This window comes from Amblyomma mixtum, chromosome 8 (assembly GCF_055824585.1).
Source record: "Amblyomma mixtum isolate Tamu chromosome 8, ASM5582458v1, whole genome shotgun sequence".
In the NCBI taxonomy this organism is placed as follows: Eukaryota; Metazoa; Arthropoda; class Arachnida; order Ixodida; family Ixodidae; genus Amblyomma; species Amblyomma mixtum.
This window is the reverse complement of record NC_143019.1, coordinates 99,873,213-99,898,637: the sequence shown is the minus strand read 5'-3', so window position 1 is coordinate 99,898,637 and position 25,425 is coordinate 99,873,213. Positions and strand designations below refer to the sequence as shown.

Below are 25,425 nucleotides of genomic sequence, written 5' to 3'. Positions count from 1 at the left end.
TAACGGCGCTGGTCACAGACATTTTGTCGTCGTGTTCTTTCATGCGTTAGTCATGTCGGTGTTGCGATATCTGCAGTAGTGCTTGGTTTTGTGATCGTGACCTTCGAAACTGCGCTGAGTCCAGCGAGACCCGCATGGATAGCCGGAAACCATTACCTGCGCTCGCTTTCTCTGGAGCAATGTGGATCATAAAAAATAATTTAGTCACTACCGTTTACAAAACAGTCAGATAGTTTGATCCACAACGAGGCGGCTCAAAGTAAAAAATGATTATGCAGTTGTATCTGAACTGAAATTCGTTGTGTCGCATATATCAGCACGCACAGTGAAGGAAGGCAATTGCGTGATAGTGACTTGCTTTCACGCGTTTAAAGAAATGCTAAAGAATTATTTTGCAATCACCTATGATTGTAAGGCACACCATGCATGCATTAAGCTGTGTGCACTCATTGTGCAGGAATGGTGGCACATGTATTGCGTTAATGATGCATGATGTGATGTAATGAAAATGTCAGCTGCGCCGTTCGACAGAAATTTAACATCTTTGGTGTCTCGACACAGATTATCTCTATTGTACGAAATGCAATCTATTTTGAGAAACATCTCTTTTAAAAACAGAAGGCAACGAGAACGATGCATGTGTCAATAAAACCATAAAAAAAATCTCTGTTCCCCATACATTGACCCGGCGCTACGGTATTATTGTTGACCAGCACCACAACCAATTTTAACATAACAGAATAGCAAAGAAAGGATGTACGAAAGCCCAAGTCCAGCGTGGAGCGCGTTGACGCGCAGCAGGCGGACAACGATGCATTCGCCCGCCTCCCCTAGCGCGCCTGAGTTTGGACCAGACCGTCCGCGTAGCAGATGCCATGAGAACAGCCACGCACCCGCGTGTTTTGGTCGTCCGTTATCGCGGGATAACTCATACACCATTTGGTATGAACTCAACTGAATGAGGAATTGGCGCTACCGTCTGTAATTCCTGGCCGCTGGGAGGTATAGCAAGTTTCACTCCCCTGAACAGACGTGCGACGACCCAGCAAAGCAAACCTAATGAGCCGGTCAGGCTTAACACATCCTTTCTTACGTCTGCTCGGTTAAACGTTAAAAGACTACCATTCTTTTCATGTCATGACATCAGAAAAGAGGATCATTGCACCTTGATTTTCGTCTCCGCGTGGTACAAAAACGGGCCTATGCGAAGCACACTGATCCAATCGAAAAGCTTGTAAACAACTGCAGGCACGACAGAATTCAGAGGTGCACTGCGGCCGTACCTCCGCCATCTGTGCATACTTACACAATTGAATATAATAAAATTAATATGCGCATACCCAGGCCAATGTACACCATCAACACTATAACAAATAGCTGTGTTACAAATATTCATTACGTCTGGTTCGTTATTACAATTACCTCTTCTGCCGTTTACGTGACGGAGAACTGCCTACGCACATATCTTCGCTAGCCTCAAGAATCTAATAGTTTTTTTTTATATAGCGTTCTTTTTCGTCACGCGCGAGGGCAAATGTTGCTAATCGTGGAAATGAAAATGCGCATTTCTGCCTAGTGCAATAAGAAGCCAGGTTAGGTAGGCTGCGTGATTTGTCAAGGTTATCCCCATGCTCCCTGAGTCCACTATTCAACGGATGAAACGTAAAATGGTATTTTGACGCAGCAGCTGTCTCCAATATCTATGCGCACACTCGAACAACGCCCAAAGGGAAGGAATAAAGGTGGGAGTGAAAGAAGAAAGGAAGAGAGAAGTGTCGTAGTGGTAGTCTCCGGAATAATTTCGACCACTTGGGGATCTTTAACGGCACTGACAACGGAGTTTAGAAGTATAGCTCTACATGAGACTTTTTCTGTACGAATCACGTAAGTTGGCTTGATAATATTAGCTGGAGAAAGCAGGTATGCCATCACCATCATCAGCCGAAGTATGCCCACTGCAGTACACTGGCCTCGCCCATATCCACTCTATTATCTCGTTCTCTGCCACCATCGGCCATCATCTCTTCACGAACTTCCAATCGCATCCACCTTCTACTCCCCGACGCCACCTCCTACGCTTGGCCACTCGGAATCCACTCCGTTGTTTTAAGGGAACATCGGTTATATTACTTCGCATTACGTGTCCTGGTGAGGGCTGATCTTTATTTAGAATGGGATATACTTAACACGTATTTGTTCCAAGACCGATTCAGTTGTCTTGCCATCTTACAGCTATACCTATTGTTTTCCTTCCCATAGCTCACTTCGCTGTTCTTAAACTCCCAACCATCTTCATGAGACTTCGCGTTTCTGCACCAAAGCCGAGTACTTGTAAGACTCGGGTATTAAAAACCATTCTCTTGAGAGGTCCTGGTAAGCTTCAGTTCGTTATCTGAGAGTATCGCCGAAATGTATTGCATCCGAATCCTATTCACCTGGCAATTTCACACTCGTATTCCGCATCAGTGGTACTTACCTGACCAAAGTAGGTGCATTATCTTAGCATTTACAGTGCTTCGCTGGGTACTATAGACTGTTGTTCTCTTCAGTTTTTTTTTTCTGAAGGAGGGCTTCGGCAACGATTCTTACAACAGAGAGATAGAGAGAGAGGATAAACTTTATTAGTATAAAGTAATCACACGAGTTGTTCACCCAGCTCCAGGAAACTATTGGTGAGTAGCGCCTTCCAGGCCTGAACGATCAGCTGACGCTGAAGGGGGCGCTCTGTGTGAGCCAGCTTAACCTCCCACTGCTCGTGGCTGAGTTCCGGTGAACTGTACGCTTCATGTTGCTCGGGGCAGTTTCAAATCATGCGGATGATGTCGGAACTCTATCCGCGGGTTGGCCATGCCTTTGTTGGGTATTGCGCGGGCCAAATCTGATTGTCTCGAACAGGGTTAAGTAGTGTGCAGGCTTGCATGTTTCGCCATGTAGTGCCTTCCTGACCTAATGAGGTCTTTGTGGGGGACTGCGTATCTCCTACCACTGAGACTGTTGCAGTCTGATTCGCCGTATGCTAGTGGAGACGAATGTTACAAGGTAGAAGGCGACAGGGCTCGGAATGTGTGACTTCGAGCTATCTCGTCAGCCACCTCATTGCCCTCTATACCTTCGTGGGCTGCCATCCATGAACAAATACTGCGACGGGTTTGTGTGCGAGCAGTGTAATTCCTCATGACGTGGATGATCACCTGGCAGAAATTCCCAATGAGGTGCACTTCGCAGGCTTGCTGCGGGTCGCGCTTTATTGCAGTCATTTGCTCGGTGGTGTGAGCGTTTTTGATCGCAAGCGCGATTGCGACTTCCTCAGCGGCCGCTATGCTGTGTGGGCTTTGGACGTAGGCGCTGGCTATGTCTTCCTCGAAGTTATCTTCGACGGTTACTATCGCAGCCGCTAGACCTTGGTAGGGGCTGGCGTAAGTGTAAAGAATTTGTTTCCTTTGTGACGTATCACCTTATGTTATATTTCCTTGGCTCGGGCCTTTCGCCATGCACAGTGGTGCATGAGGTCCATATTGGTTGGAATTGGGAGGAAGTAGTACTCTGCGCGGGTGGCTATGGGTAGCCTGTTCCGTGGTGTGTGAACGTTTCCTGTGTGGGGGTGACTTTCCAGCTGCTCAAAGCTCCTGATGCCTGTGCAGCTAAGGCGCAGGGGGCGTTCTTCAGCAGTTATGAGGGCTTTATTGTGCTCAGCGTAGGTACAGAACGCGCCCATGGCGTGGATGGATGGCATTGGTTGGCGCAGAGTTAGGAATACCAAGTGAGGTTTTACAGGCCTTGCAGATTTGGGCTTCTAATCTCTCCTATTCCCTCCTGGTGATATTGTGGAAGGCTATGCTGTATATATGCGCACCGTGGAATGAGGAGCGCTGTCACTACGCGTAATTCGTCCCATTCCATAAGACCGCCCCACCGGTTGGTGATGCAGCGGATTATCCTGCTGATGTGGCCTGTGGCGCGGGTGAGCCCTGTCATGGTGTATTGGCGTTCCCTATAACATTGGATGCACATTCCAAGGATGCTGATAATCTTGACCTCGCGTAGTTCCTGGTCTTGCAGGTGACAGCCGATTTTTGCATTCTGAAGCGTTTTTTATGGACGTAAATGTATTCTGATTTGGCCGGGGTGCAGCTCATCCTGCAGCGTTGGGCAAAGTCCTCGATGGGGTTCTTGGGTTATTGTAATTTCGCTTCCTTCTCCCCTGCCGAACCAGTGGTTGTCCAGATTGTGACGTCGTCCGCATAGAGCGCAGGACGGATTCCAGGCAAATCGGCGTGCATGCGTGCGGGGGGGATCATGGTAACGTTGAAAAGCAGGGGCGAGATTATTGAACCCTGCGGGGTTCCTTTGAGCGGGAAGGGCCGTTCGTAAGGCTGGAGCCCGCCTACGCTGGTGGTGATTCTTCGGTCAGTGAGGGAATTGCACACGTAGCGGAACATTTTCTGTCAGCATCGTAGGTCTCCGAGGCTGGTGAGGATAGCCGCGTGGCTGATGTAATCAAAGGCTCCATTAATGTCTGCGGCCAGGATTATTCCGTCATTTTTCGATGAGATGTGGTCCAGGATATCCCCATTGAATTGGAGAATGATGTCCTGTGCAGTGAGTTTCTTCCGGAACCTGAACATTGTGTCCGAAAACAGCTTCTCGAAGTCCTATTGCTACGTCACTCTGGTATGTACGATTCACTAAAACGATTTACCCATGCACAACGCAAGCGAAACGGGCCGCTTGTTTTTTCGGACTAGGCGCATGCTTGCTTTGGAGATTTTTGTTATTTCTGCGTGCTTCCAATCCCGGAGTATCGTTACGATCTCCCAGATCATAATTAATTAGCGAGTCATTTCTCGGATTCGCTCGTCTCCCGCGTTGCGGACGACCTCCTTCGTGAGTTGATATCAATCTGCGGCAGTCTTCTTGTTGAAGGATCGGGCCATCTCGAAGACCCCGGCCTAACTTACCGGAGCGTCTAGCTGTGGTTTGCCTGGCTCCCAGTAATTGGAGAGGGGAGCTAACGTTGAAGTGGGGTCGCCGGCATATCGGGCACACACTCGGTCTACGATCTCTGCGAGCGTGGCAGGTTCAGGATTCGTTCGATCGTGTTGGTGTTCGTTAGTGCGATCAGTGTCGATGAGGTATTGGATTAGGTTCCATCTTCGGGCATTGCCGAGTTGGCCGTTCAGGTTGTCACAAATCTGACGCCAGGCGCTAGTAGTGGGCTCTATAGCGTAGGCTTGAATTTTGTTGCTTAGCTGGGTGCGGCGGAGTTTGAGGCGGCGGTTATGCTTAGGAGTTTGGAGCGTCTAGTGAGGCTCCGAACGATCATCCTATAGATTCAAGAGGCGCTGATTCACCTCCGGAGCCTCATCACAGGCCGCGATTTGTTTAGCGTGTCAGTCGTATTTCTCCTTCATGCAGCGAACCCATTCTTGAACGCCCTGAATAGCTGCTATGGTTTGCTCTTCCCGGAATTTACGCTAATACGTGATTGTCAATAGTTCCAGGTTTCGCAATATTCGTAAATGTACTCAAAAAATCACCTGGTACACACTGTACACGGAGCCTATTAGCCAATATTGTAAAAAAAAATAAAACAGCGAAACATAGTGCAGTAGAGAATTTATTAACAAGTGCAGCACATGGAGGGCAGTAATATATATGCCTATAGTACTGCTAAGAGTCTCTGCCTTCGTTGGAAGCGTTCCATTGTACGTGCGGAAAGCCTCTCCTGGTCATGGACGAAAACCAGGCCCCTGACTATGAAGGGGCACTTGATGAGACGCCGATCTGTCGATATCTACGTCGAAAAGGGGAAACAGTGCCTGCACGCAAAACACTGCGAACCATTTGAATTGGCTCCAATGGCAGCCTTCAGGAAGCTGGATGGTCAAATCCGTGCCGTTGTAGCTCTCCAGCTCGCCCATCCTGTGTGGACAAGGCGCCAGTGCAATTTTTACATCGTTATTGCTAGTAGTCGTCCTTTCCTTAACGTGACATCTGTACTATTCGTTCAAGCTGCGAGAAAGGTTCTGCGACACGTACGCATTGAACTCGCTTTACTTAATATTAAACCCTAAAGAGCTATCTGGCCATCAGACAGAATCAATGCCACGACATTTTGAGCCTTTCGTAGCAAAATGTGAACCTGATTTCAGGAAAACGCAAAGATTGAATAGTCTTTCATCTGCTCTAATGACGCCAACTCATGCAGCGCTGTCGTCTTGCTTATCAAGCGCAACCAGGACGGTGAGTCCGCCCCTCGCGTTGCAGAGAAATTAGGCTCTTGAACACCTCGCGGTAGCTTCGCCCACCGCAGGACCACAAAAATACCTTATTGACGAATGCGCTGCTATGGCTTCAGCGCAGCAAGTAGCACGAGAGGCCTGGTGAACTGAAAGTTTCGTCAAAGCTACTTCCGTTCGCTTGCGGGCTCTCCGCCCGTACCGGCACTACGGTCCACCACGGCTCGCCGAGAACTGGAGCTGAATCCATTTCATGCTCAATATGCTGTGCGGCCCTTGGCTTTGTAGTTGCTTAGAAGACTTAAGCAAATGTTTTCATTAAATCGAAACCTGGTGGGCAAAACTGACTAAATGCTTGCTGTTTCGATTCGCGACATTCCGTTTTGTTTTAAATATTTCCGCTGACAAATTCAATTAGCTGTTGTTCTTGGAGAAAACCATAATTTGTTGACTAAAGAGTTTCCGCGCTCACCCCTTAAATGCTTATAATAATCCCATGAGCGGTAGGCGTCAGAACTTATTGAGCAAGATGTATTTAAATAATATTCTAGGGACTGGTGATCTGAAAATTCACCGGGGCAAGGCAGCGAAAAACATGCGAAGCATCGAATTATACGTGGGTTGCACAAAGACTTGCAACGAGCTTTTTAGCGCCGCAGCGTCTCGTGCCAACCCTCCTGACATCAGGGTTGTGTAGGTTGGTATTTGCATATGCAGAAAGGGGAGCAGTATGGAATCGGTAAGGGATGGTGGGAGCCAGTTCAGCAAAATCTAATACTGTGTTAGTGCTACTGCCGTGCTAGGAAAGCGCTCACACGGACGTGTGCGTCTTTGCGCGTTTGATGCGGAAGTGGCTGCCGGCTCAGGCGGAGTGTGCAGGCCGGAAGGAGAGGGCGAGTGAGAAAAACTTTGAACTCTGCGCCTGCTCCTTAAAGGCAGCGCTGGCAGCGTTGCTGCTGCATGAAAGGACGAACGATTGGCCACTTAGGCTGCGTAGTGTGCGCTTCTCTGTGTTCATGATGTGCAGTGCGGTTTTGTAGTGTACCATGTATAGTGACATTATCATGCTTGTCTCTTAACGCATGCATATGATTTTTGCTTACGCTTAGCTCACTTTTACTGCTTGTTGGCTACTTCCGTTTTATAGAGCCTGTTGAACTGTATACGCATTATACTTCGTTATGTCGATTACCTTGCGTTTAATGATTAAATCTCGTAGCTGTGCCAGTTATATTCCGTCTGTGAGGTTAAAGGCTCTTATTATTGCGCGTTTCATATTCAGATATTTGGTCTCATATAAGAGGTGGCCGCTATCTTGTCTAACCATCGTACCCTCTACGTCTCCAGCGGATTCCGTACTCATAACTGTAGCATAATCATTCATTGCTTGAACAGTGTGGTCGTCGCCCTCGATTGCATCCGATTGTCTATTCTGCAGTCATATACTGCACTTTGCTATTTGCCTCCCTACCGTTCATTCGCTGGTGTACTTCTTCCTTAGTAATTTTTGACTTTTCCGCTTTAGGTCCAAACTAATTAAGACCATAGCATTCTATGGTACCTACATTGCACGTTTTCGATGAGCTCTACATCCACCACTGTGCCAGTTTGATAGCTCAGTATGAAGTCTATTTCATTTTTACCGTCACCTTCTGTTCTCCTGTTCTCCTTTTGGCGGAACAAGGTATTCGTGATACGTAAATTGTTCCTTACGACAAACTCTACTGATAACTTCACCTTCTATTCGTTTAGCCTACTGTATATTCGCTTCCTGCCTGGACTCCAGCCTGCTTCTTGCATGCTTTGGCAATGAAGTCATCTATCACTACAGCATACTACGACGCAAATAGCACTAGCACAAGCTTTTGTTGAGAAAACTCAGCATTATCATACATGGCCTTCAGCTCTTTTGTGCGCCGAAAGTCGCAGTTGGAAAGAGCAATAAACTGCGTCCCGAATTCTTTTCATAGCAGCTAATATATTCAAGCGATAAGTTTCTGCCGCACAGTTTTTCTGTTCCCTTTCGATTTGGTGCTGCGATAACGTTTTCAGAAAGAGTACTAACAGCAGTCCTTTAAATATTCATTACAGATCGAACTGCCATGTTGTTTCTTTTGTTTTTGCGGTCACCTACTGCAGATGAAAGCACGTTGTCAAAAAAGTGTGATAGGAGAAGCACTTCAATGCTTCTCTTTAAACCTTTTTTTCTCGAGTGTAATGATCACTCTTAATGTTTAGTGAGCATGCTTGAAAGAAAACTAAGGTATTTAAAAATCAAAAGAACGGATAGATGCTTTTTAGCACGCATGTAAGTGTGGATGTGGGGTGGGCCATATTACATTTCCGCACACACGTGCACGTGAGAAAAAATAAATAGAGGAATAGTGTACCTAACGGCAATCTCGTTGCAGGTACGAATTGCGCACAAAAGACACACACAGGAAAACACACGAGAGAGACTGAAAGAGCGCAATCTCGTGTTCCGCATTGGTTATCAGTGCGTTATAATAAGCATTAACTACATAGCATTAGTATCCCTCCCGAAACCAATATGAACGCGCAAATTTGGGGTTGTAATTGCCTTACAGAATTAGTAATAGAACTGAGAGTTATATTATGAAGAAGATAGGTGCAACGTTGGGTGGCAGAGCGGTATTAGTGAATGTTTGTTTACTTTGTGGCAACAAAATCAGCATTGGTTGTTTGGGCAGAGCAGAGTGAATGTCAAAACGTTAAATTGGCAAGTTTACGGGTATTGGATTGCTGCTGGGTGCACAGCTGAAGCACTTTTGGAATGGTTAAGTCGAGCCTACACCATACGACTGAATTCGCTTCGTGCAAGAAAACAACTTTTTTCTCAGACACGGCGCAGCTCTCACTACACCGCACTATTTACCATTTTCACACCCCAAATCACGACACAGACTGAATAAATTTCTAATGATGAACCGAAAACTTTGCAACACAGCAGAACTGCTCTTGGTGGGGTTGATCAGAAGTGACGTAGTGTAATTCATTTACCGGTGTTGAAATATACCGCACTCATTTCTTACTTCTCTTTCTCTTGTAACTGATAGTTCATCTTCGAAACTGCATGAACTGAGCCCGCTCCAACTGTCCGGAGTCTACTAGAACTCAAGAAAAAAGATTAGGCCATCCACAGCGTTACTTACCTGTTTCCATCGTAGATAAGGTAAGTGAGCTCCTCCACATTCGGATTGTTTGTCGGCGCCGCCACGAAGTAGGTATCTGCATTAAATGTTAAAGCTGTCTCTTTCTTGGCGTATAGAACGGAAGTCGTTCTAAAATGACAGCTTTGAGAGTTCCGTTGGTGTTGACAGCACAAAATTCGGATGGTTCGAAAACTTGGCTACGTCACGTCGATTTGAAAAGTAAAGAAACACTAAAAAAGTGCTGATTAGATGGTCGAAACATGACTCAAATGTCATTAGGCACACTAAATGAATTGCGCTGAAACAATTCGAGTAATAAATAGGGAATCAACCACTGATGCTACTCTTACCACTCCGACCTGCTAACCATAGGCTACGCAGGCACCATCCTTCATCATCGTTAAATTGGTGCTTTATATGGCTGTCTCGTCGTCTTTCAAATAATGAGGAAACAATGTGCGTGCCTGATAGGGAAGCAGACCAACTGCCGGCACGCACTAACGCTATCCCGTTATACCCTTAACGCCGCAAACCCAGTGCATCACAAAAATTTTGTACTAGCACATGTAATGAAATAAATGCTGTGCTTTTGGCAATTCAGGTAGCTAGAAAGACGAGGAGTCTAAGACGACGATATTTCAAGAGTCCTGTTAATGAAATTGAAGCCACATAATTATCGGAAGCACAAAAGGTTTTCAGCAGCACGCATGTAGTAATGTAATCATTTCAGCTATGCACACATTCCAACGCATTCTGAATAGAGGGCTAAATGGTTGCATCACAAAAGCCAGTTTGCTTGCACGCAAACACATTTGTTCTAAATGTTGAACTGCCCGCTCTCATTATTTCAACCTTATGCCCGAAAATACTTTGAGCATAATGAAGTTGCCTTATTATTTTACAACAGATGGCTGCGAAGGATGAATAGGTTTTCACCGCACTTCGATTAGATACGCCCAGCCGCTAACCGCGCTCGTGGCACTTCTGTCATAAAACCAGGCTGTTTAGATTTCATTAATCTACAATTTGTTGTGTATACCACTGTAAGGGATCGGTAGCGTTTGCGGGGGTCATTGGAACGCGGCTAGGGGCACTCAAAGCGGAGCGTCTCCATTCTTGGAACGCGGCCGCTCGCGAACGCGCCGGGAAGTACGGGTGTCCACCCGCCCCGCGGAACCGATTCGCGCACGTTCTGGCACGAATGTGTATTTGTGTTTGTTTTTATTTTTATTTTGTGGTGGAGAGAACGTTCTACTCCGCACATGCTGGCACGACCGTGCGTTTGTGTTTGTGGAAAGGGCGTTTTGCCCCTACGGAAGCTGGAGGGCTGACCATGCTCTCGGTAAACCAATCATGTGAGCAGTGCAACATGATTGGAAGCTACGAAATGTGAGCCGGGCCTTTAGGGCTTTAAAACCGGGCCCCGGAGCCGGAAGCGGGGGTTCTGCGCTAAGGTGAGATGCTACGCATCTTCGGCCACGCCGAGTAGGGGCCTCCCCTAGTATTAGCCAGTTCCGCCTTTTGGTTGTTTGTCTTTTTGCCGTTGTATCTAACTTGTATATTCTGTAAATATTTGTATATAAATCTTCAGTTATTGCCTTTTTTCATCCCTGCATCTCAACTGATCACAAGACCGTCTCTGACGGGGCACCCCTGGTGCGAAGAAATAATCTTCAGTCTTCAGCTGGAACCAACCGTCTCTGGCGGGGCACCCCTGGTGCAATAAGGAAGATAAAGAACCTGATCTTTACTGGCGCAGCCGACAGGATCCTGCGGCCATCGGAAGACGGCGCAGGAAGAAGATTGGACGCAGGGAGAAAGGCGACGATCAGGCAACAGCAGCGTTCGAGAAAGGACCTGCGGAGAGACGGCGGCAAGGACGCAAGGACCACGGCAGTAGTCCAGCGACGCGAGACCGCGTCCGGTGAAGGAAAGCAGCGCGTCGAGGACTTGACGGTCACCGGCGGGTCGCAGCAAGTGACAACGTGCACAGGACCAGCGGCGTGCGACAGCTCATCGGAGCGTCCGGTGAAAGTGGCGGTGGACTGCGAAGCCAAGGAGCTGGCAATGCGGATCGACGCATCGAAACTGTGAGTTTCCTTCGTCGCATTGTTAGCGTCCCTGTGCATGTGTTCGAGCCGGTAGGACAGTTGAGGAGTACAGACGGCGGTATGGAGGGCTATCCATGCCGGCCCTCACTCGACGTGAGGTACCGAGTGGAATTAGCGAAGGCGCGCTTAGCGTACTTTCAGGCTGAACTTGCGAAAGTGAATGGAGGAAAGGCGCCGCTGCGCGAGGAAAAACCTCAGAATGTTAAGTGCGTCTTGGAGGTATTAGAAGCAAGGCGCCAGCAGCTAGAGCTCGAGCTGGCTAAGCTGAAAGAGACTAGGAGAGCTAGTGAACTAGCGAGGGACAAGTGCTCCGAGTCGCGAGAGGAGAGGCCACCCGTGCTGGAAGGTAAAGCCTTATGCTTGTCATGCACAGGTCACGAAAACAGCAGTGAGGACGCTGAAAGCAATCAGCCGGTATACGGGAACGCATCTTCGTTAGGAAAGGCCGCAAATGTTTCAGGAAGTGAGAACGAGATTCCTGAAGGGCGCGCAAATATCACAGCTTTTCCGCCACCGCGGGTGGCTAGCAAGGAAAGGGAGCAGCCCGAGTCAGATCATCTGGGGGCGATCGAGACCAAACTGTGCGACAACAAACAGGGCAACGATCAATATGCAGAGATTAGCTCTACCCCAGATAAGACCAGGGACAAGGGCGCGAGTTCAGGAATAAAAACTCCGTCTCAGGCAAACTGCGAAAAAGAGCAGTTGGTTCAGCGAGAAACGACCAGCGACGATAGACGTCAGATCGGCGAGCTAGCGACAGCAGGAAACCTAGCGTTGCCGCAACCACGCACTGTGTCGGCCATAGGGCATGAAGTGCCCAAGTAGCGTTACTGGTGGCAAGAGCCCTTCATCCGAGGCAGAGAGCGGAGGTGGGCCTGCTGGGCCGACCGCGCAGAGCGCCGCACAGTTGTGGAACGCACCCGATGTGTGTCCGGCCAGGTCATTTGAGTACCCGGAAATGAGTGGCGACTTGCCGCAAGGCAAGCTCGGGTCTAGCGACTGCGAGTCAGCTCGTGCAGCAGACGATGCCACGAAGCCGGCCAGCGTCTATCAAGCAGGGAGCGGCGATTTAAATGTTTGCCCGTGCAGGAACGGTGCAAATAGCTCCAAACGCTCCAAAGTACCAGGAGACAGGCGCATAGCCTTCACAGTGAATGTCGGCGCGTGGAACAGTACGTTCCGTGCTGCGGTACGCCAAATTATGTTTAGCAAGGCCGGCCGCACTGTTACACTTGAACTAGGCAAGAGATATGTTCCTTACGCAGCACGCGGTCCGTACGGGCGCGGCGACGAGAGCGTGCCCTTAGGGGCGTCGCATGGTCAAAGATTTGGACCTATAGAGGATCATGACGTGTTTGATCCTGGAGGACACCAGCTGTTGAGTTCTTGCCTCGCTGTGGCACCAGCTTAATGAGCCGAGTGGCAGTTAGGCGTTAATTGTGTTGAGACGCGCAGTGGCTCGAACGCACACAAGGACGCTCGGTGCGACTAAGGAGGATCACGTGGCCACTTACGGACGTCGTGCGAGTGCTACTGAACGCTCAAGTTGCGAGTGTCTGTGTGTGTGTGTGTGCTCGTTCGCGAGCAGGACGAGGGTGTCTACTTGGAGGTGGTGAACTGGGTGCAACGCACCAACTTGGACGGTGTGTTACGGCGCGCCGCAGGCATGCCACTGTGTGTATTTAAGTGTGCATTTTGCGTAATGTTGTGTTGGTGCCCGTGTGCATTTTTTTGTTTTTGGTTTTGTTCGTGGTGTAGCTGCGGCATGTCACCCACAGGGTGGTTTTGTGACCCGTACCAATCCCTTTGTTATAATTCTAAAAGTGGCATTTGAGCCCTTTGTAGAATCTTGGGAAGGGCGTGTAAGGGATCGGTAGCGTTTGCGGGGGTCATTGGAACGCGGCTAGGGGCACTCAAAGCGGAGCGTCTCCTTTCTTGGAACGCGGCCGCTCGCGAACGCGCCGGGAAGTACGGGTGTCCACCCGCCCCGCGGAACCGATTCGCGCACGTTCTGGCACGAATGTGTATTTGTGTTTGTTTTTATTTTTATTTTGTGGTGGAGAGAACGTTCTACTCCGCACGTGCTGGCACGACCGTGCGTTTGTGTTTGTGGAAAGGGCGTTTTGCCCCTACGGAAGCTGGAGGGCTGACCATGCTCTCGGTAAACCAATCATGTGAGCAGTGCAACATGATTGGAAGCTACGAAATGTGGGCCGGGCCTTTAGGGCTTTAAAACTGGGCCCCGGAGCCGGAAGCGGGGGTTCTGCGCTAAGGTGAGATGCTATGCATCCTCGGCTACGCCGAGTAGGGGTCTCCCCTAGTGTTAGCCAGTTCCACCCTTTTTGTTGTTTATCCTTTTGCTGTTCAATTTGTCTCTAGTGCCTGAACTTGTGTCTATTGTAAATTGCTGTACATAAAATGTACATAAGTATTCCCTTTATCCCTCGAAACACTGCACACTTTCGCGGACACCATGTTCGGTTTTCGCCCTCACAAGTCTGCACAGGATATACTTCTGCAGCTTCACCACGACATCTTAGATCCTGTCGAATGTCCCCACAACGACAAGGTGGTCCTGGCCTTGGATCTTAAGGGCGCATTCGACAACGTCAAACACGAAGTAATCCTGGACCACCTCAGTGACACCAACTGTGGCCACAAAACATTCAACTACATAAAACAATTTCTTACAGACCGTCAAGCCTACATACGCATACAAGATGCGGAACACGGGCCATACACCATCGGCTCGAGGGGAACACCTCAAGGCGCGGTCCTGTCTCCCCTCCACTTCAATTTGGCAATGCTTCATCTTCCCTCTAAATTGTCCTCTTTGCCCGGGATACATCACGCTCTTTATGCGGATGACATTACAATATGGGCCACGCAAGGTAACCTGGGCCACATGGAATCCTGCCTGCAAGCAGCGGCGACCCTAGTCGACGACTACGCGGCCTGCTGCGGACTCCAGTGCGCCCCATCTAAATCAGAATTTGTGCACATACGTCCCTCCCCTCGGGACACAACTCCGCTTTGCATCAGTCTCCCCTCGGGACCGATCAGGGAGTCCAAGGAGATCCGCGTCCTTGGTCTCTTCATACACCACCAACACAGAGTCGACACCACCCTAGCCAAACTTCGCACGGTGGGAGACCAGGTGGGCCGCATGGTCCGCCGGGTCTCCAACAAGCGGGGCGGATTACAAAGCAAGGATGCACTGCGGCTTGCCCATGCTTTCGTAACGAGTAGAATCCTCTACTCAACCCCTTACTTGCACCTGCGCAAACATGATGATGACCAACTGGAGGTCATCCACCGGAAAGTCATCAAGCGGGCTCTCGACCTCCCGGTCACCACGTCCAACCAGCGACTTCTGGCCTTGGGCGTGGTAAACACATTCCGGGAGCTTCGAGAAGCCCACTTAGTCAACCAATACACGCGTCTTGCACAGACCACGTCCGGTCGCCGCCTCTTGGACCGGCTACACATCAAACATGACTACCATATTGAGGAAAGGGAGAGAGTGCCAGAACCCTGGAGACGCGCCCTCCGGGTCCGACCCCTTCCCCGCAACATGTCCAGAGAAGACCATAGCGGTCGTCGCCAGGCGCGCGCGGAAGCGTTGGCGCGATACTATGGTAACCAACAACATGTGTATTACGTGGACGTTGCCGGCCCACACCACGGGGTGTGGTACACGGCCGCAGTCGTACACAACACAAACACAGTCAACGGGCTCACTTTCAAAGCCTACAGCGCAACACACGCGGAGGAGATTGCCATTGCTCTTGCTCTCACTACTCTCAAGTCGAAACACATCATCACCGACTCGCGAGGGGCCTGTCGGAACTATGAGTTGGGCTGGGCTCCACCGCTTGCCTGGCGCATATTGGAATATAGCTGCCGATGCGAAGATCCAACTCCACGCAACCTGATTTGGGCCCCCGGTCACCAGGGCCTCCAGGGAAACGAACAGGCCGACCAGGCCGCCCGCGCACTCTCTCCCCGGGCTATCTCCCTGTCCTTGGGCGCCTACTCCCAATCAGACAATCTGGCCCTTACATTCAAACACATCACCGATTACTACAAGGAGGAGCACCGGCGCTACCCGGCCCCTTGTAAGGGACTGGATCGCGCTGACGAGCGCCTCCTCATCAAAATTCTTACTAACACTGTACTGTGCCCGGCGGTACTTAAACATTTCAACGCATCCTTTGATGGCACGTGCCAGTTCTGTGGGGAGGTGGCTGACACCTTCCACATGGTTTGGGCGTGTCAATCAAACCCATCCATCCCCCCCAACCCCAACCCTACCAGAGAGGACTGGGAGGCGGCCCTGCTCGGCTGTCAGGACCTAAAGACCCAAAAGGCCTTGGTTCACCGGACGCGGGCGGCGTTGCTTGCCAATGGGGCCCCGGAATAGGGGCTCCACCTAGTATTGTTAGGGGAAAGGGCCAATAGGGCCTACCCCAATCACCTCTCTGTAAATATTTATTGCATTATAAATGTTTTTCACCACCACCATCCCTTTATCCCTGCATCTCTACTCATCGAGAGACCGTCTCTGACGGGGCACCCCTGGTGCGAAGGAACGCTTCATTCCTCAAGTGAACAAACCGTCTCTGGCGGCGCGAAGATCAAGCTTCAGTCTTCGAGTTAGATAAACCGTCTCTGGCGGGGCACCTCTGGTGCGAGAAAAGAGAACCTGTGGATACAGATGGCTGCGAAGGATGAATAGGTTTTCACCGTACTTCGATTGGATACGGCCAGCCGCTAACCGCGCTCGTGGCACTTCTGTCATAAAACCAGGCTGTTTAGATTTCATTAATCTACAATTTGTTGTGTATACCACTTTCCGTCTTCATATGATCCGAAACAACACGTGGATTTTGCCCTTTGGGATCTTCTGTTAAACTACAGTCTCACGAATGTGTAGCAGCTTTCTGTGGCAATGATTTACTTAGGATATCTCATTTGCTGAAGTAACTCAGAGTGCCTCCACTACTGGAAACGTGGTCCTAGACGTAGATGTTGTCGTCAACAGAGAACAGGAGAGGACAGATCAAAGTGTGTGAGGGAGCGCACGGCGAAAAGAGAAGCGTGAAACCCGATGGAACCTCTTTATGCAGAAATCTAGCATTTTCGAGTACTGAGTGGGAACCGCCGGCATTGGCGCGTCTGCGCGTGCATGAGCCCGTACCAGGATACCAGTTTCGGCGTGTCGTGGAGCCGCTAATACTAGAAAGAGGGCTAAGCAATTGCCTCCCCTTCCTCCGCAAGGCTAGGCCAGCGGCGCTGCTTTTCTAGACTGGGAGAGAGCTGCTATTTCGACAGCAGGTAGCAAGATCCAGATTGTGCATGTAGGCAAGTGCACTGCGTCTGTCACTACGACACTATTGGAGCGCCTGCAAGCCCTAAGAGTGTGGTGGCGTGCAGCGATTACTTTCTCTTCACAACTGGTACGCAGTAAAAGGAGCTTGTACGGAGCTTGCGCTGGCGCAAGATCCAGACTGTTCTAGAGAAATTGAGAATATGCAATGTCAGCGAAAATCTTCGCACAGAAACTGATGCTGCAAGACGGGCGAGGAAACTAGCAAGGAGGCGTTGAAGGGACTGTAATCTCTGAAGAGCGGGGGAAACAGCCGTGGGTCAACGCTACAATTCGTCACATAGCGCCATGAAGTAGCCGTCTCCAGCCCATTATTCGATGAAGTGATCTAAGGCGCTTTGTCGGATACAACTCGACAACGAGGCGGTTAATTACACTCAACGAACTCCCCACCAAACAATACCGTTGGCCGCATTCCATGTCGTCTCCATTAGGCGCATTGCACCTACGAGTAGAACTTCGAACGATCGTGCTCCATATCAATCCGCTGGCGAAAAGAGTTCCTAACCTAAAAGGGTAATATTTTGCAATAATAAATTATTTGGTGACACTGCTATGTGCTCGTAGAGCCCAACACTAGAAGGACTTAATCACAAAATTCCCGTGTTACAGAAGAAATCGCAGTGGAAGTGCGGGCCAGTGCCTGATCTTCCCTCAGTCCAGCAGAAGGAAAAGCCGCAGTTAAAAAGTATATATCGTTGGTTGCAGAGTTGCTACCTGTCGCAAAATTATTGCGTAGATTTTTGGCCACCAGACGCCAGACAGAAAGCCCGAGGAGGGCGAGAGACTGCTCCGATGAGCGCGCTTTTGCAATAGCGTCTTCCTCGACGTACTGCAGCTTCGCGGCTGTTAGCCGCTGGGTGCCACTTTGGGAGAAGGTCTCCGCCGAGCGGCGTGCTTTAAGCTTTCATCGGAATAAGGTCGATCAGTTTCATGATGCTCGAACTCGTGCCTTTAAACAGCGACAGCTTCCTTAAGCGACGTCTTGACTGCACCTCTACGCCACTCACTGCGGCCGGTGAATTATCCGTCCTTCAGCAGTTTCTTGGATGATATCGAGTCGGCTAGACAAGCTGCCTATATCGATGCTGCATCTGCTTTGTTTGACGTTGCCATACAACGTTTTACTAATGTCTATGTTGAGACTGTAAACTGCCACAAATTAAAATGTTCTTGACTGCACAACCGGTATGCTATTGCTATAGTTAATATTGCGAGAAGAAAAAAATTCGGCACACTGTGTGCCGAGCTCATGACAGCGCGAGGGATTGCTTTGGTGCTACAATCTTTCCACTGCAGTGTCAGCTTGCAAGGACTCAAAATTTTCCTCCTCGCCTTCAGAAGAAGCAATGGCTTCGGTGCAACTCGAGAGCTCACTCGTAACAGCTTCCGGTTTTACAGTTGCAGTTTTCTTCTCTGCTACAATTTCCTCCGAGCTGTAGCACTCAGTGTCACTTGACCACTCAAACTGTAGGTCCTGACTTCAACTGTTAGACATGCAGCGCAAACTCGTCGCTAAACTAACACTTTCTGCTTGTTCTTCAGGCGGCTTAGTAGTACGCTGATTAAACACTAATTTGGCCTTCTCACCAGTGCATACTGATCCGGTAGCAGCTACATTTCTACTTTGCTGAGGGTTAGGACACTTCCAGTCAGGTTTTCTCTATAGTTGCAGCTGTCGAATAGGGTTGTCCCAGAACTAAACTCTGAGCTGTTAAACTAGCTACAACCTATCATGTGGCTGCTAGAGACGATATACCCACCCTTTCCGGGGGTAAGCTCCTTATGTTCACCGACTTCCCTGTAACGCCAAATCTCAGCAAGCTTCTTGACTAGGACTGCTTTCTCTCTTTCAAATGCTCTCCCTGGCTCCAAGGCCAGTATATCTGCTTTTTCTGGTCGTCTCTGCCATTATTTCTATCTATCATTCTCAGCGGCTTCTCTGGCGCACTCTCAATCTCTTTAACCTTTATATACTGTTGGTCCGCGCACTGAAAAAGTTCAGTTCTTTTCAGACCCATACAAAGGGCCGATTGGGTGGTCTCTTAGAACTTCATTCGAAGCGCCTGAAGTCTGAAGCCTGAAGAAAAATGTATGATTGTATTATAGAAATATTCAAGGTAATGGTGCATTATTTTGATATGCATCCAAAATCTTACTTTTCGAGTGTTTACATCGATCGCATCGAACAGTTAAGACTGCCATATAAAACCAGTGAGAAACGCTATTGAAGATAGCAAAAATGGAAATAGAAGCAAAATGCAGGACTGTCGTCGGATGATCTACGGATATATTGATTGTTACAGTGAAATCGTGCATTATATGAAATAATTGCGTACATTAGTGGCTTCCCGTTCAAAAACGCTTTTCTCCAGAATCATTTGGAATGGCCTCTTTTAGTTGAACCTCACCATTCTCTTCAGCGCGGCACGTCCAAATACCTCTGTTGCCAACAGTCGTTTACGACCACTTGGTAAACATCTTCCAACTCTTTCTCCTTTACCTGATCTCACAGTCACCACACTCCTTGTCAAAGAAGCCAAAAATGTCATCAATCCAAATTTGTTTGGCGCGCTCCAGGGCACTCATAGACCATGTGAGGGTAGCTGTTTTGGTCTTTAAGGAGCTGCCTTTCACTCAGCATGGAAGCTCAGCCAGGTGCACGGTTTTAACAGAAATTAAGAGCTCTCACTGAAGCTCCCTTTGGAAAGTGTAAATCGGTTGAGTTCCCATACAAAACACATAAAAATAAAATAATGTGTGACTTATAACCTCCGCGATCTTGTTTCGATTTGAATGTGTAAGGTCTCAATGATTATTTATAGCGACACCTTACGGCATATGACGCCTTTTATTTTTGAGGAAGGCGGCTCCATTAAGACAAAACCTTTCTTCAAAGCTTCCGCTATCATTTCGATATGTGATGCCCTCGACTTGGCAACTGAGCAGCTGAATACAGCGTTAGATGCTGCAGCTGGTAAGGTAAGGTTGCAAGGGAGTCCTGAAGCAAGAGCCAAAGCGAAGAAAAGAGACTCGCTTTTCAGTTTCATTCAAAGCTCAAACATAAAAATATTTTGATTCATTTTACCTATACAACTGACCTTCCACATTCTTTTGAAATACCCCGCGTCGCAGGGTTCTACTCACGTGGGCAATGACCGTGGTTCACGAAACCCTTTATGGTCATTGTCGTGCTGTCGGTGAGAACTAATTCACTTGCACGGACGTTCCCAAATCTGGAGAGCGGTCGCTCCAAGGCCTGCTGTTTCGGCAGCTCGTAGTCGCGCGGAATCCACGCATAGCCGAGGTATTTCTGCAGAAGCCATACGAGCAAGACAAACATTTACATGCGTTGTACGCCCCATATAGAACTAACCAGTCCTAATTTAGCCCGATAGCCAGACGGCTTCGAGATACTATCCACGAACACCGCGTCGGCATTCCTTACACATTGCGATCGATTTCTACTGGAGCGAATAGCAAAAGGGCTTCTGATCTGAAATTAGTGTGCACGCGGCACACTGAAATTCAATTTCGGCCGTTTCTATTTCCTATGGTATGAACAAAATTTCTGCGCAGGAAAGTTAAAATTTATTTTTGTTTTCGCTGCGAAGTATGATTTAACTTGTGCAGCCTCCACAGTTTCCAATTTGATCCTCACACATACAGAATACTAAATGTGCCTTGGGAAGATGACATACTGCTTTCCTTGAACATGCCAGCACTAGACGCGCCCACTCTTTTTGTCAAAATCAACTTTGCTAGAAGTTAACCGTCTATATGAAGCTAAAATACCCCTTATAACAGTTTGGGACTTACCAGAAAAAAAAAACTCCGAAAAACTTTATTTTATTTTTACGTATCGAAGTGAACTCCGTATTTTTTGGAATTAAAGAAATCGTAGCTCTTGTCTTTTCTTATTTTTTGCAAATAGCTGCGAACATATCTGCCCCGTTTATTGCGAGAGCGACGAAGAGCGAGAGAACAGGGAGTTAAAACAAAATGTAGGATTTTACTTTAGAGAACCCCACCCTGTCAAGCTTTGCGCTTATACGCCCACAGACCGCAGCAGTTAGGGGGATTTGATCAGTTGATACAGCAAATTCAAGGTTTCATGTACGCATTTCCAGCCTTGAGAAATTACAAGCTAAAATGTGGACAGCCATCGAAGACTTGGTGAAAGTTTGGCCCCTTTGAAGAGGCTTGGCATAGCTTGGCTGGGAAATGGTTTTATACTGCTGGGCAAAATATTTCAAGACACATTTAATGTGCTTCCGAGTTTCTCTGCCTCTGGGTGCTAATCATAAACAAATTTATTAAGTTTTAAAATCTGCATTGAGCTGAGTATTCGCGGCAGGTGAGTCATTTTTTTTCTCGTTATACAATAGTTCTTCCCCACCACAAAGTTTTTTGTACCCAGAAAAAACTCTCTAAATCACACTTTGCACTTCTTTTACCACACAGCCCACCAGGAATGGTGCACCCTTCAATCTTCTTGTAGTGGCGCGGTTGAGCCGTCCACCGAATATGAGGTTGTGTAATACGCCGTTCGCTTTCATCACCTCCCCCCTTTGACCAGCGTACCAGTTGCTGCACGTGGGACCCGGGTAGTTGTTCCACAAATTCGGTTTTACATTTCTTTCTAGAGCACGTACTACATTTTCTAGCGTTCATAGGAAACTTCGAGCGTGTGCTCCCTGTTTCAGTTCAACTTTGAATTCAGACATGCGTGTCGTAGATGGGAACGCAAGACTCCGAAAATACATTTGCGCATATAGTCGATGAGGAATACATCGAGTCATTTTTTCATTGAACAATGAGCATATCTGCTCGAAAATCCTTTAAGACATCCATAATGCTGCTGTTCAATGGTTCTTTCAAGTTTAACGTCCCAAAGCGACTCATGCTGTATGGGAGGCCGTCGTGGAGGGCTCCAGATAATTTCAATCAAGTAAGCTTCATTACTACGCACTCATATTGCAAAATACAAAGGCAACTAGTATTTCACCTCTCTTTAAATACGACCGCCACGGCCTGAAAAGAACCCGCGCCTTTCGCGCTAGCAGGCGAGCGCCATAACTACAGAGCCACGTAGCGTTGTGTATAGCAGTACTGCACACCACGTGGATACCCCAGGTGGAATTATTGTGCAGCGATAAATTAATCATTGAAACAACCTCTTCTCTTATGCTGCTTGAGTTTGTTTCAAAAGCCGAACGACGGCTGTGATGTCGACTTGCACTTTATGAAACGTGCGGCGTAAAAAGTGGTATAAAATAGGTCTTTGTTGGCGCGCTCTCAATTCGATTGTTCCGGCACGGTGGTATTAGTTTCGGAGCGAACCAATGTTTTGATACAGCTACTATATTAAACTTCGTTTTTCTCAGGTGGCCTGGCCTGAAACCAAACATGATCTCAGACGATTATATCCACCTCTCAGCCCTTAAAATTGCCACAGAAACGCTATAACAGAAAGAAGTCAAATCTAAATTATTTACCTCAGGCCGGCGAAAGATACATGGTTATCTCCGTGCAATAATGTCTAACAAATCATTGAAAAGAAAACACGTGGCCAAAGTAAGGGGTGTCCGTACAGATTTATGTTTCCTTATTTCATGTCTTATTCATACTGGCTGAATACTGGTAGAGAAATATTGAAGCGTTCTTGGCAAAATTATAGTTTTTAAAAAATCTCCCGCTGTTAAAACCTTCTGCAGTGAATTGATTTCTATTTCTGCGTTCCTCAGTTATTTAGAATACTTCAGCAAAAACAGAAGGCTAAGCGAAATTTGTACGAGCTTCCTTTAGCATGACACACTACCTGGAACAGTTATCAAAAGTTATCACGTCTGTAAGATGTGCGTCTTATGTTTTGATGTGCGCTGAAAAATTATCACACCTGCAAGATGTGCGTCTTATATTTTGATGTCTGCTGAAAAGTTATCACATCTGCAAGATGTGCGTCTTACGTTTTGCTGTGTGCTAAAGATTCCCAGGGATTGATAGGCTGTGATCACTTTTGGCAACTTGAGCTGGACCGTGGAATTCTTGTACGCCGGCAGGACACCGTTGCTGCGAGGTAGAAAAGAAGAGAGAGAGAGGTAGAGAATAGGCAAAGTGTTTTTTCTTGAGACTCGCTGGTACTCACGTCTATTGTGACAGTCGCGCTATGAAGTGCCTGCCGGCACCCGTTCATACAGCCCCGCTGAACTCTTGTTGCATCTATTCGCCAAATAATGCAAATCAGTAGCCCAGAAGCACATCAGCTTCAGAAAACATCGCGATTCTGAAACCCCATTCCTGGCTTCACGGATTGTGCAGAGCACCATAATTATGATTACAGCAGAGGCTACCACTGTTTTTTATCATCGCTCGGGTTAAATCAGATTATTACAAAGTTCTAGAACGCGCACACTGAAAGGATGCAGAACAGGGACATCAAGATGACGTTCAAATATAACAGCTGCATCGTAGTCGTGCTAGTAACCGCTAGAAGTCTCAGCGCTTCGATGAACTGCTCTAAAATGCGTAGTCTGCAAGCACATCGAATGCTCCCTAAATTGTTGGCGTTGGCCGCTGTCGTACGGAATCTGCAGAAAGGATCGTTCTGAACACTACATGTTCTCCATGCTTAAGTGCGCTACAGTGGAAAGGTTTTCCTGGTCGAACCTTGAGAGCGACTTAACTTCCCTATTAGAGGAATCGTCGACAAGGAGTGCAGCTTCGCGCTGTCAAACCACTTGTATAAAGGCTGGTATCTTGCTCTGCTGAACACAATTTTGTGCAGACTGTGCACTTTATCAGTAAAGCCAAAAGAAGTTCTTAAAAACGTGACGTAATTTCACACAATACCTCACCCTGCTTGTAATCTGCGTGCTTTCTGCACTGGAGTAGACGTCGAAATCTGATTGAACCCAAGGCAGCCTCCAGGGAATGGCCCTGGAAGGCGCTGTTACAAACCTGCCATTCTCGTCCGGCAGCTGGTCGCCTACCATCTCGTTCAGCCCCACCTCGCTGTGTTGGGCCCAGAAGCGTGCAGCTGTGGATGAAGAACGAATGTAGCGCCGCAATCATAACGTATCAAGTCGGCGTTAGTCTTGCGCAGAAAAGAAAGTAGGTCTATTGGATAAACTATGGTTAAAAAGTGTCAAAATTTTAAAAATTAAAATGCCATTTGGTTGAATTCGTTGCTCAAGTCCGTGTTTTCTGCTATGTGTGGATCTTCACTATGAAGATTACTACACTTTGGGAGCGGTTAACTTTCACACGGACTCGGGTAGGCAGACAGGGATGAGCGGCCTTATTTTGCTATAGTAAAAATTAGTTTAGCTATTGTTTCACATTTCCTGGTAAACATCAAGAGAACATTTCAAACCGAATAACTTATTTTTGTGTTGAAAAAGAACTACTGGCCTCAAAACACGAAACAAAGATGATGAACATAACAACCGCTGTTCACCGTCTGTGTGTCATTTTGTCAGAGTTGGCGCATCTACTGCAAAAATGCTATAGCAACTAGCAGCACTCAAAGACGTTTTAAAAACTTTTCGGGCATGAATAGCTTCTAGCCATCAAGCCTTGAAGAGCTGCTGTTGCTACCTTTTTTCTGTGTGTGTGCCTTTGCAGCCAGCCCCCCCCCCCCCCCCCCTCCCCCCCTCAAAAAAAAAACCTGTCCAGTACCATTACCAAGGCTTTAGAATTACGGGACATTCGTTATTACGTGTGGAACAAAGAAGATGGGTCCCCTAGCAGCAGTGCTCTTCATTCCTCTCTAAGTGAGCCCGGACTACGCGACATCACTTATCTTCCGAAAAGCACATATAGCAAGAGCTTTACGATAAAATATTTGGTGGGCGGCCGCTGCAGAGCCCACAAAACGTGGACAAGCAAACTGCCGTACATATGGAGGGAGAGCCAATGCGCACATATAAAGAAGGGGTTACGCAAACCACACGCTAACGACGGTGACCTCGCCTCCGCATCAGATACTGATAAACTTAGCGGTTGCTGATTGGGGATATGGATTACGTCATATGGTTAAGAAGAACGTCAATTTGGGCTAGATGGTGCATTATATGAGACAGAAATTGTAATAGCGCTGCAATAAGACGTACACAAGAAAGACTGACACAGGACATGCGCTAACTTCATCTGATTTTACTTACTGCAAAGCCAGCAAATATATGGAATATTCAAGGCATGCGCAAACAACACCGAAACAACAGGCATAAACAAAACCGTTCAAGATATGATATCTCATTCTTGAAAAGGTAAAGTAAGGTATCGCTCACGCAATCTAATCCCCTCTTCCTAATGTGGAATGCTTCCAAAAGCTCCCTCGCCTTCGTATCTCCACTCCTGCCCAGAAGCTTTATCTCCCGAAGCCGTGGCTCACACTTCTTGCATTGCTGGCATCTTTTTTGCCCCGGCCCATGTTTTGCCGCACGATTCCACACGAAGCATTCAGCGCAATGCTGCGAAAGATGCGCACCTCCTAGATTTGTTAGCGA

The 25,425-nt window shown here is 47.9% G+C and overlaps 1 protein-coding gene across 1 annotated transcript in view; it reads right to left on the bottom strand.

The window, feature by feature from the left end:
* Positions 1-5,729: 5,729 nt before the first annotated feature.
* LOC149333714 (uncharacterized) overlaps positions 5,730-25,425 on the bottom strand; it is a 28,319-nt gene continuing 8,623 nt past the window's right edge. The window contains exons 5-9 of the mRNA XM_089557785.1: positions 23,876-23,954; positions 22,885-22,987; positions 20,063-20,228; positions 9,413-9,488; positions 5,730-5,922 (exon numbers count right to left, since the gene is read on the bottom strand). Coding sequence (XP_089413911.1) covers positions 5,730-5,922; positions 9,413-9,488; positions 20,063-20,228; positions 22,885-22,987; positions 23,876-23,954 — 617 coding nt within the window. The remainder of the gene's footprint in view (positions 5,923-9,412; positions 9,489-20,062; positions 20,229-22,884; positions 22,988-23,875; positions 23,955-25,425) is intronic.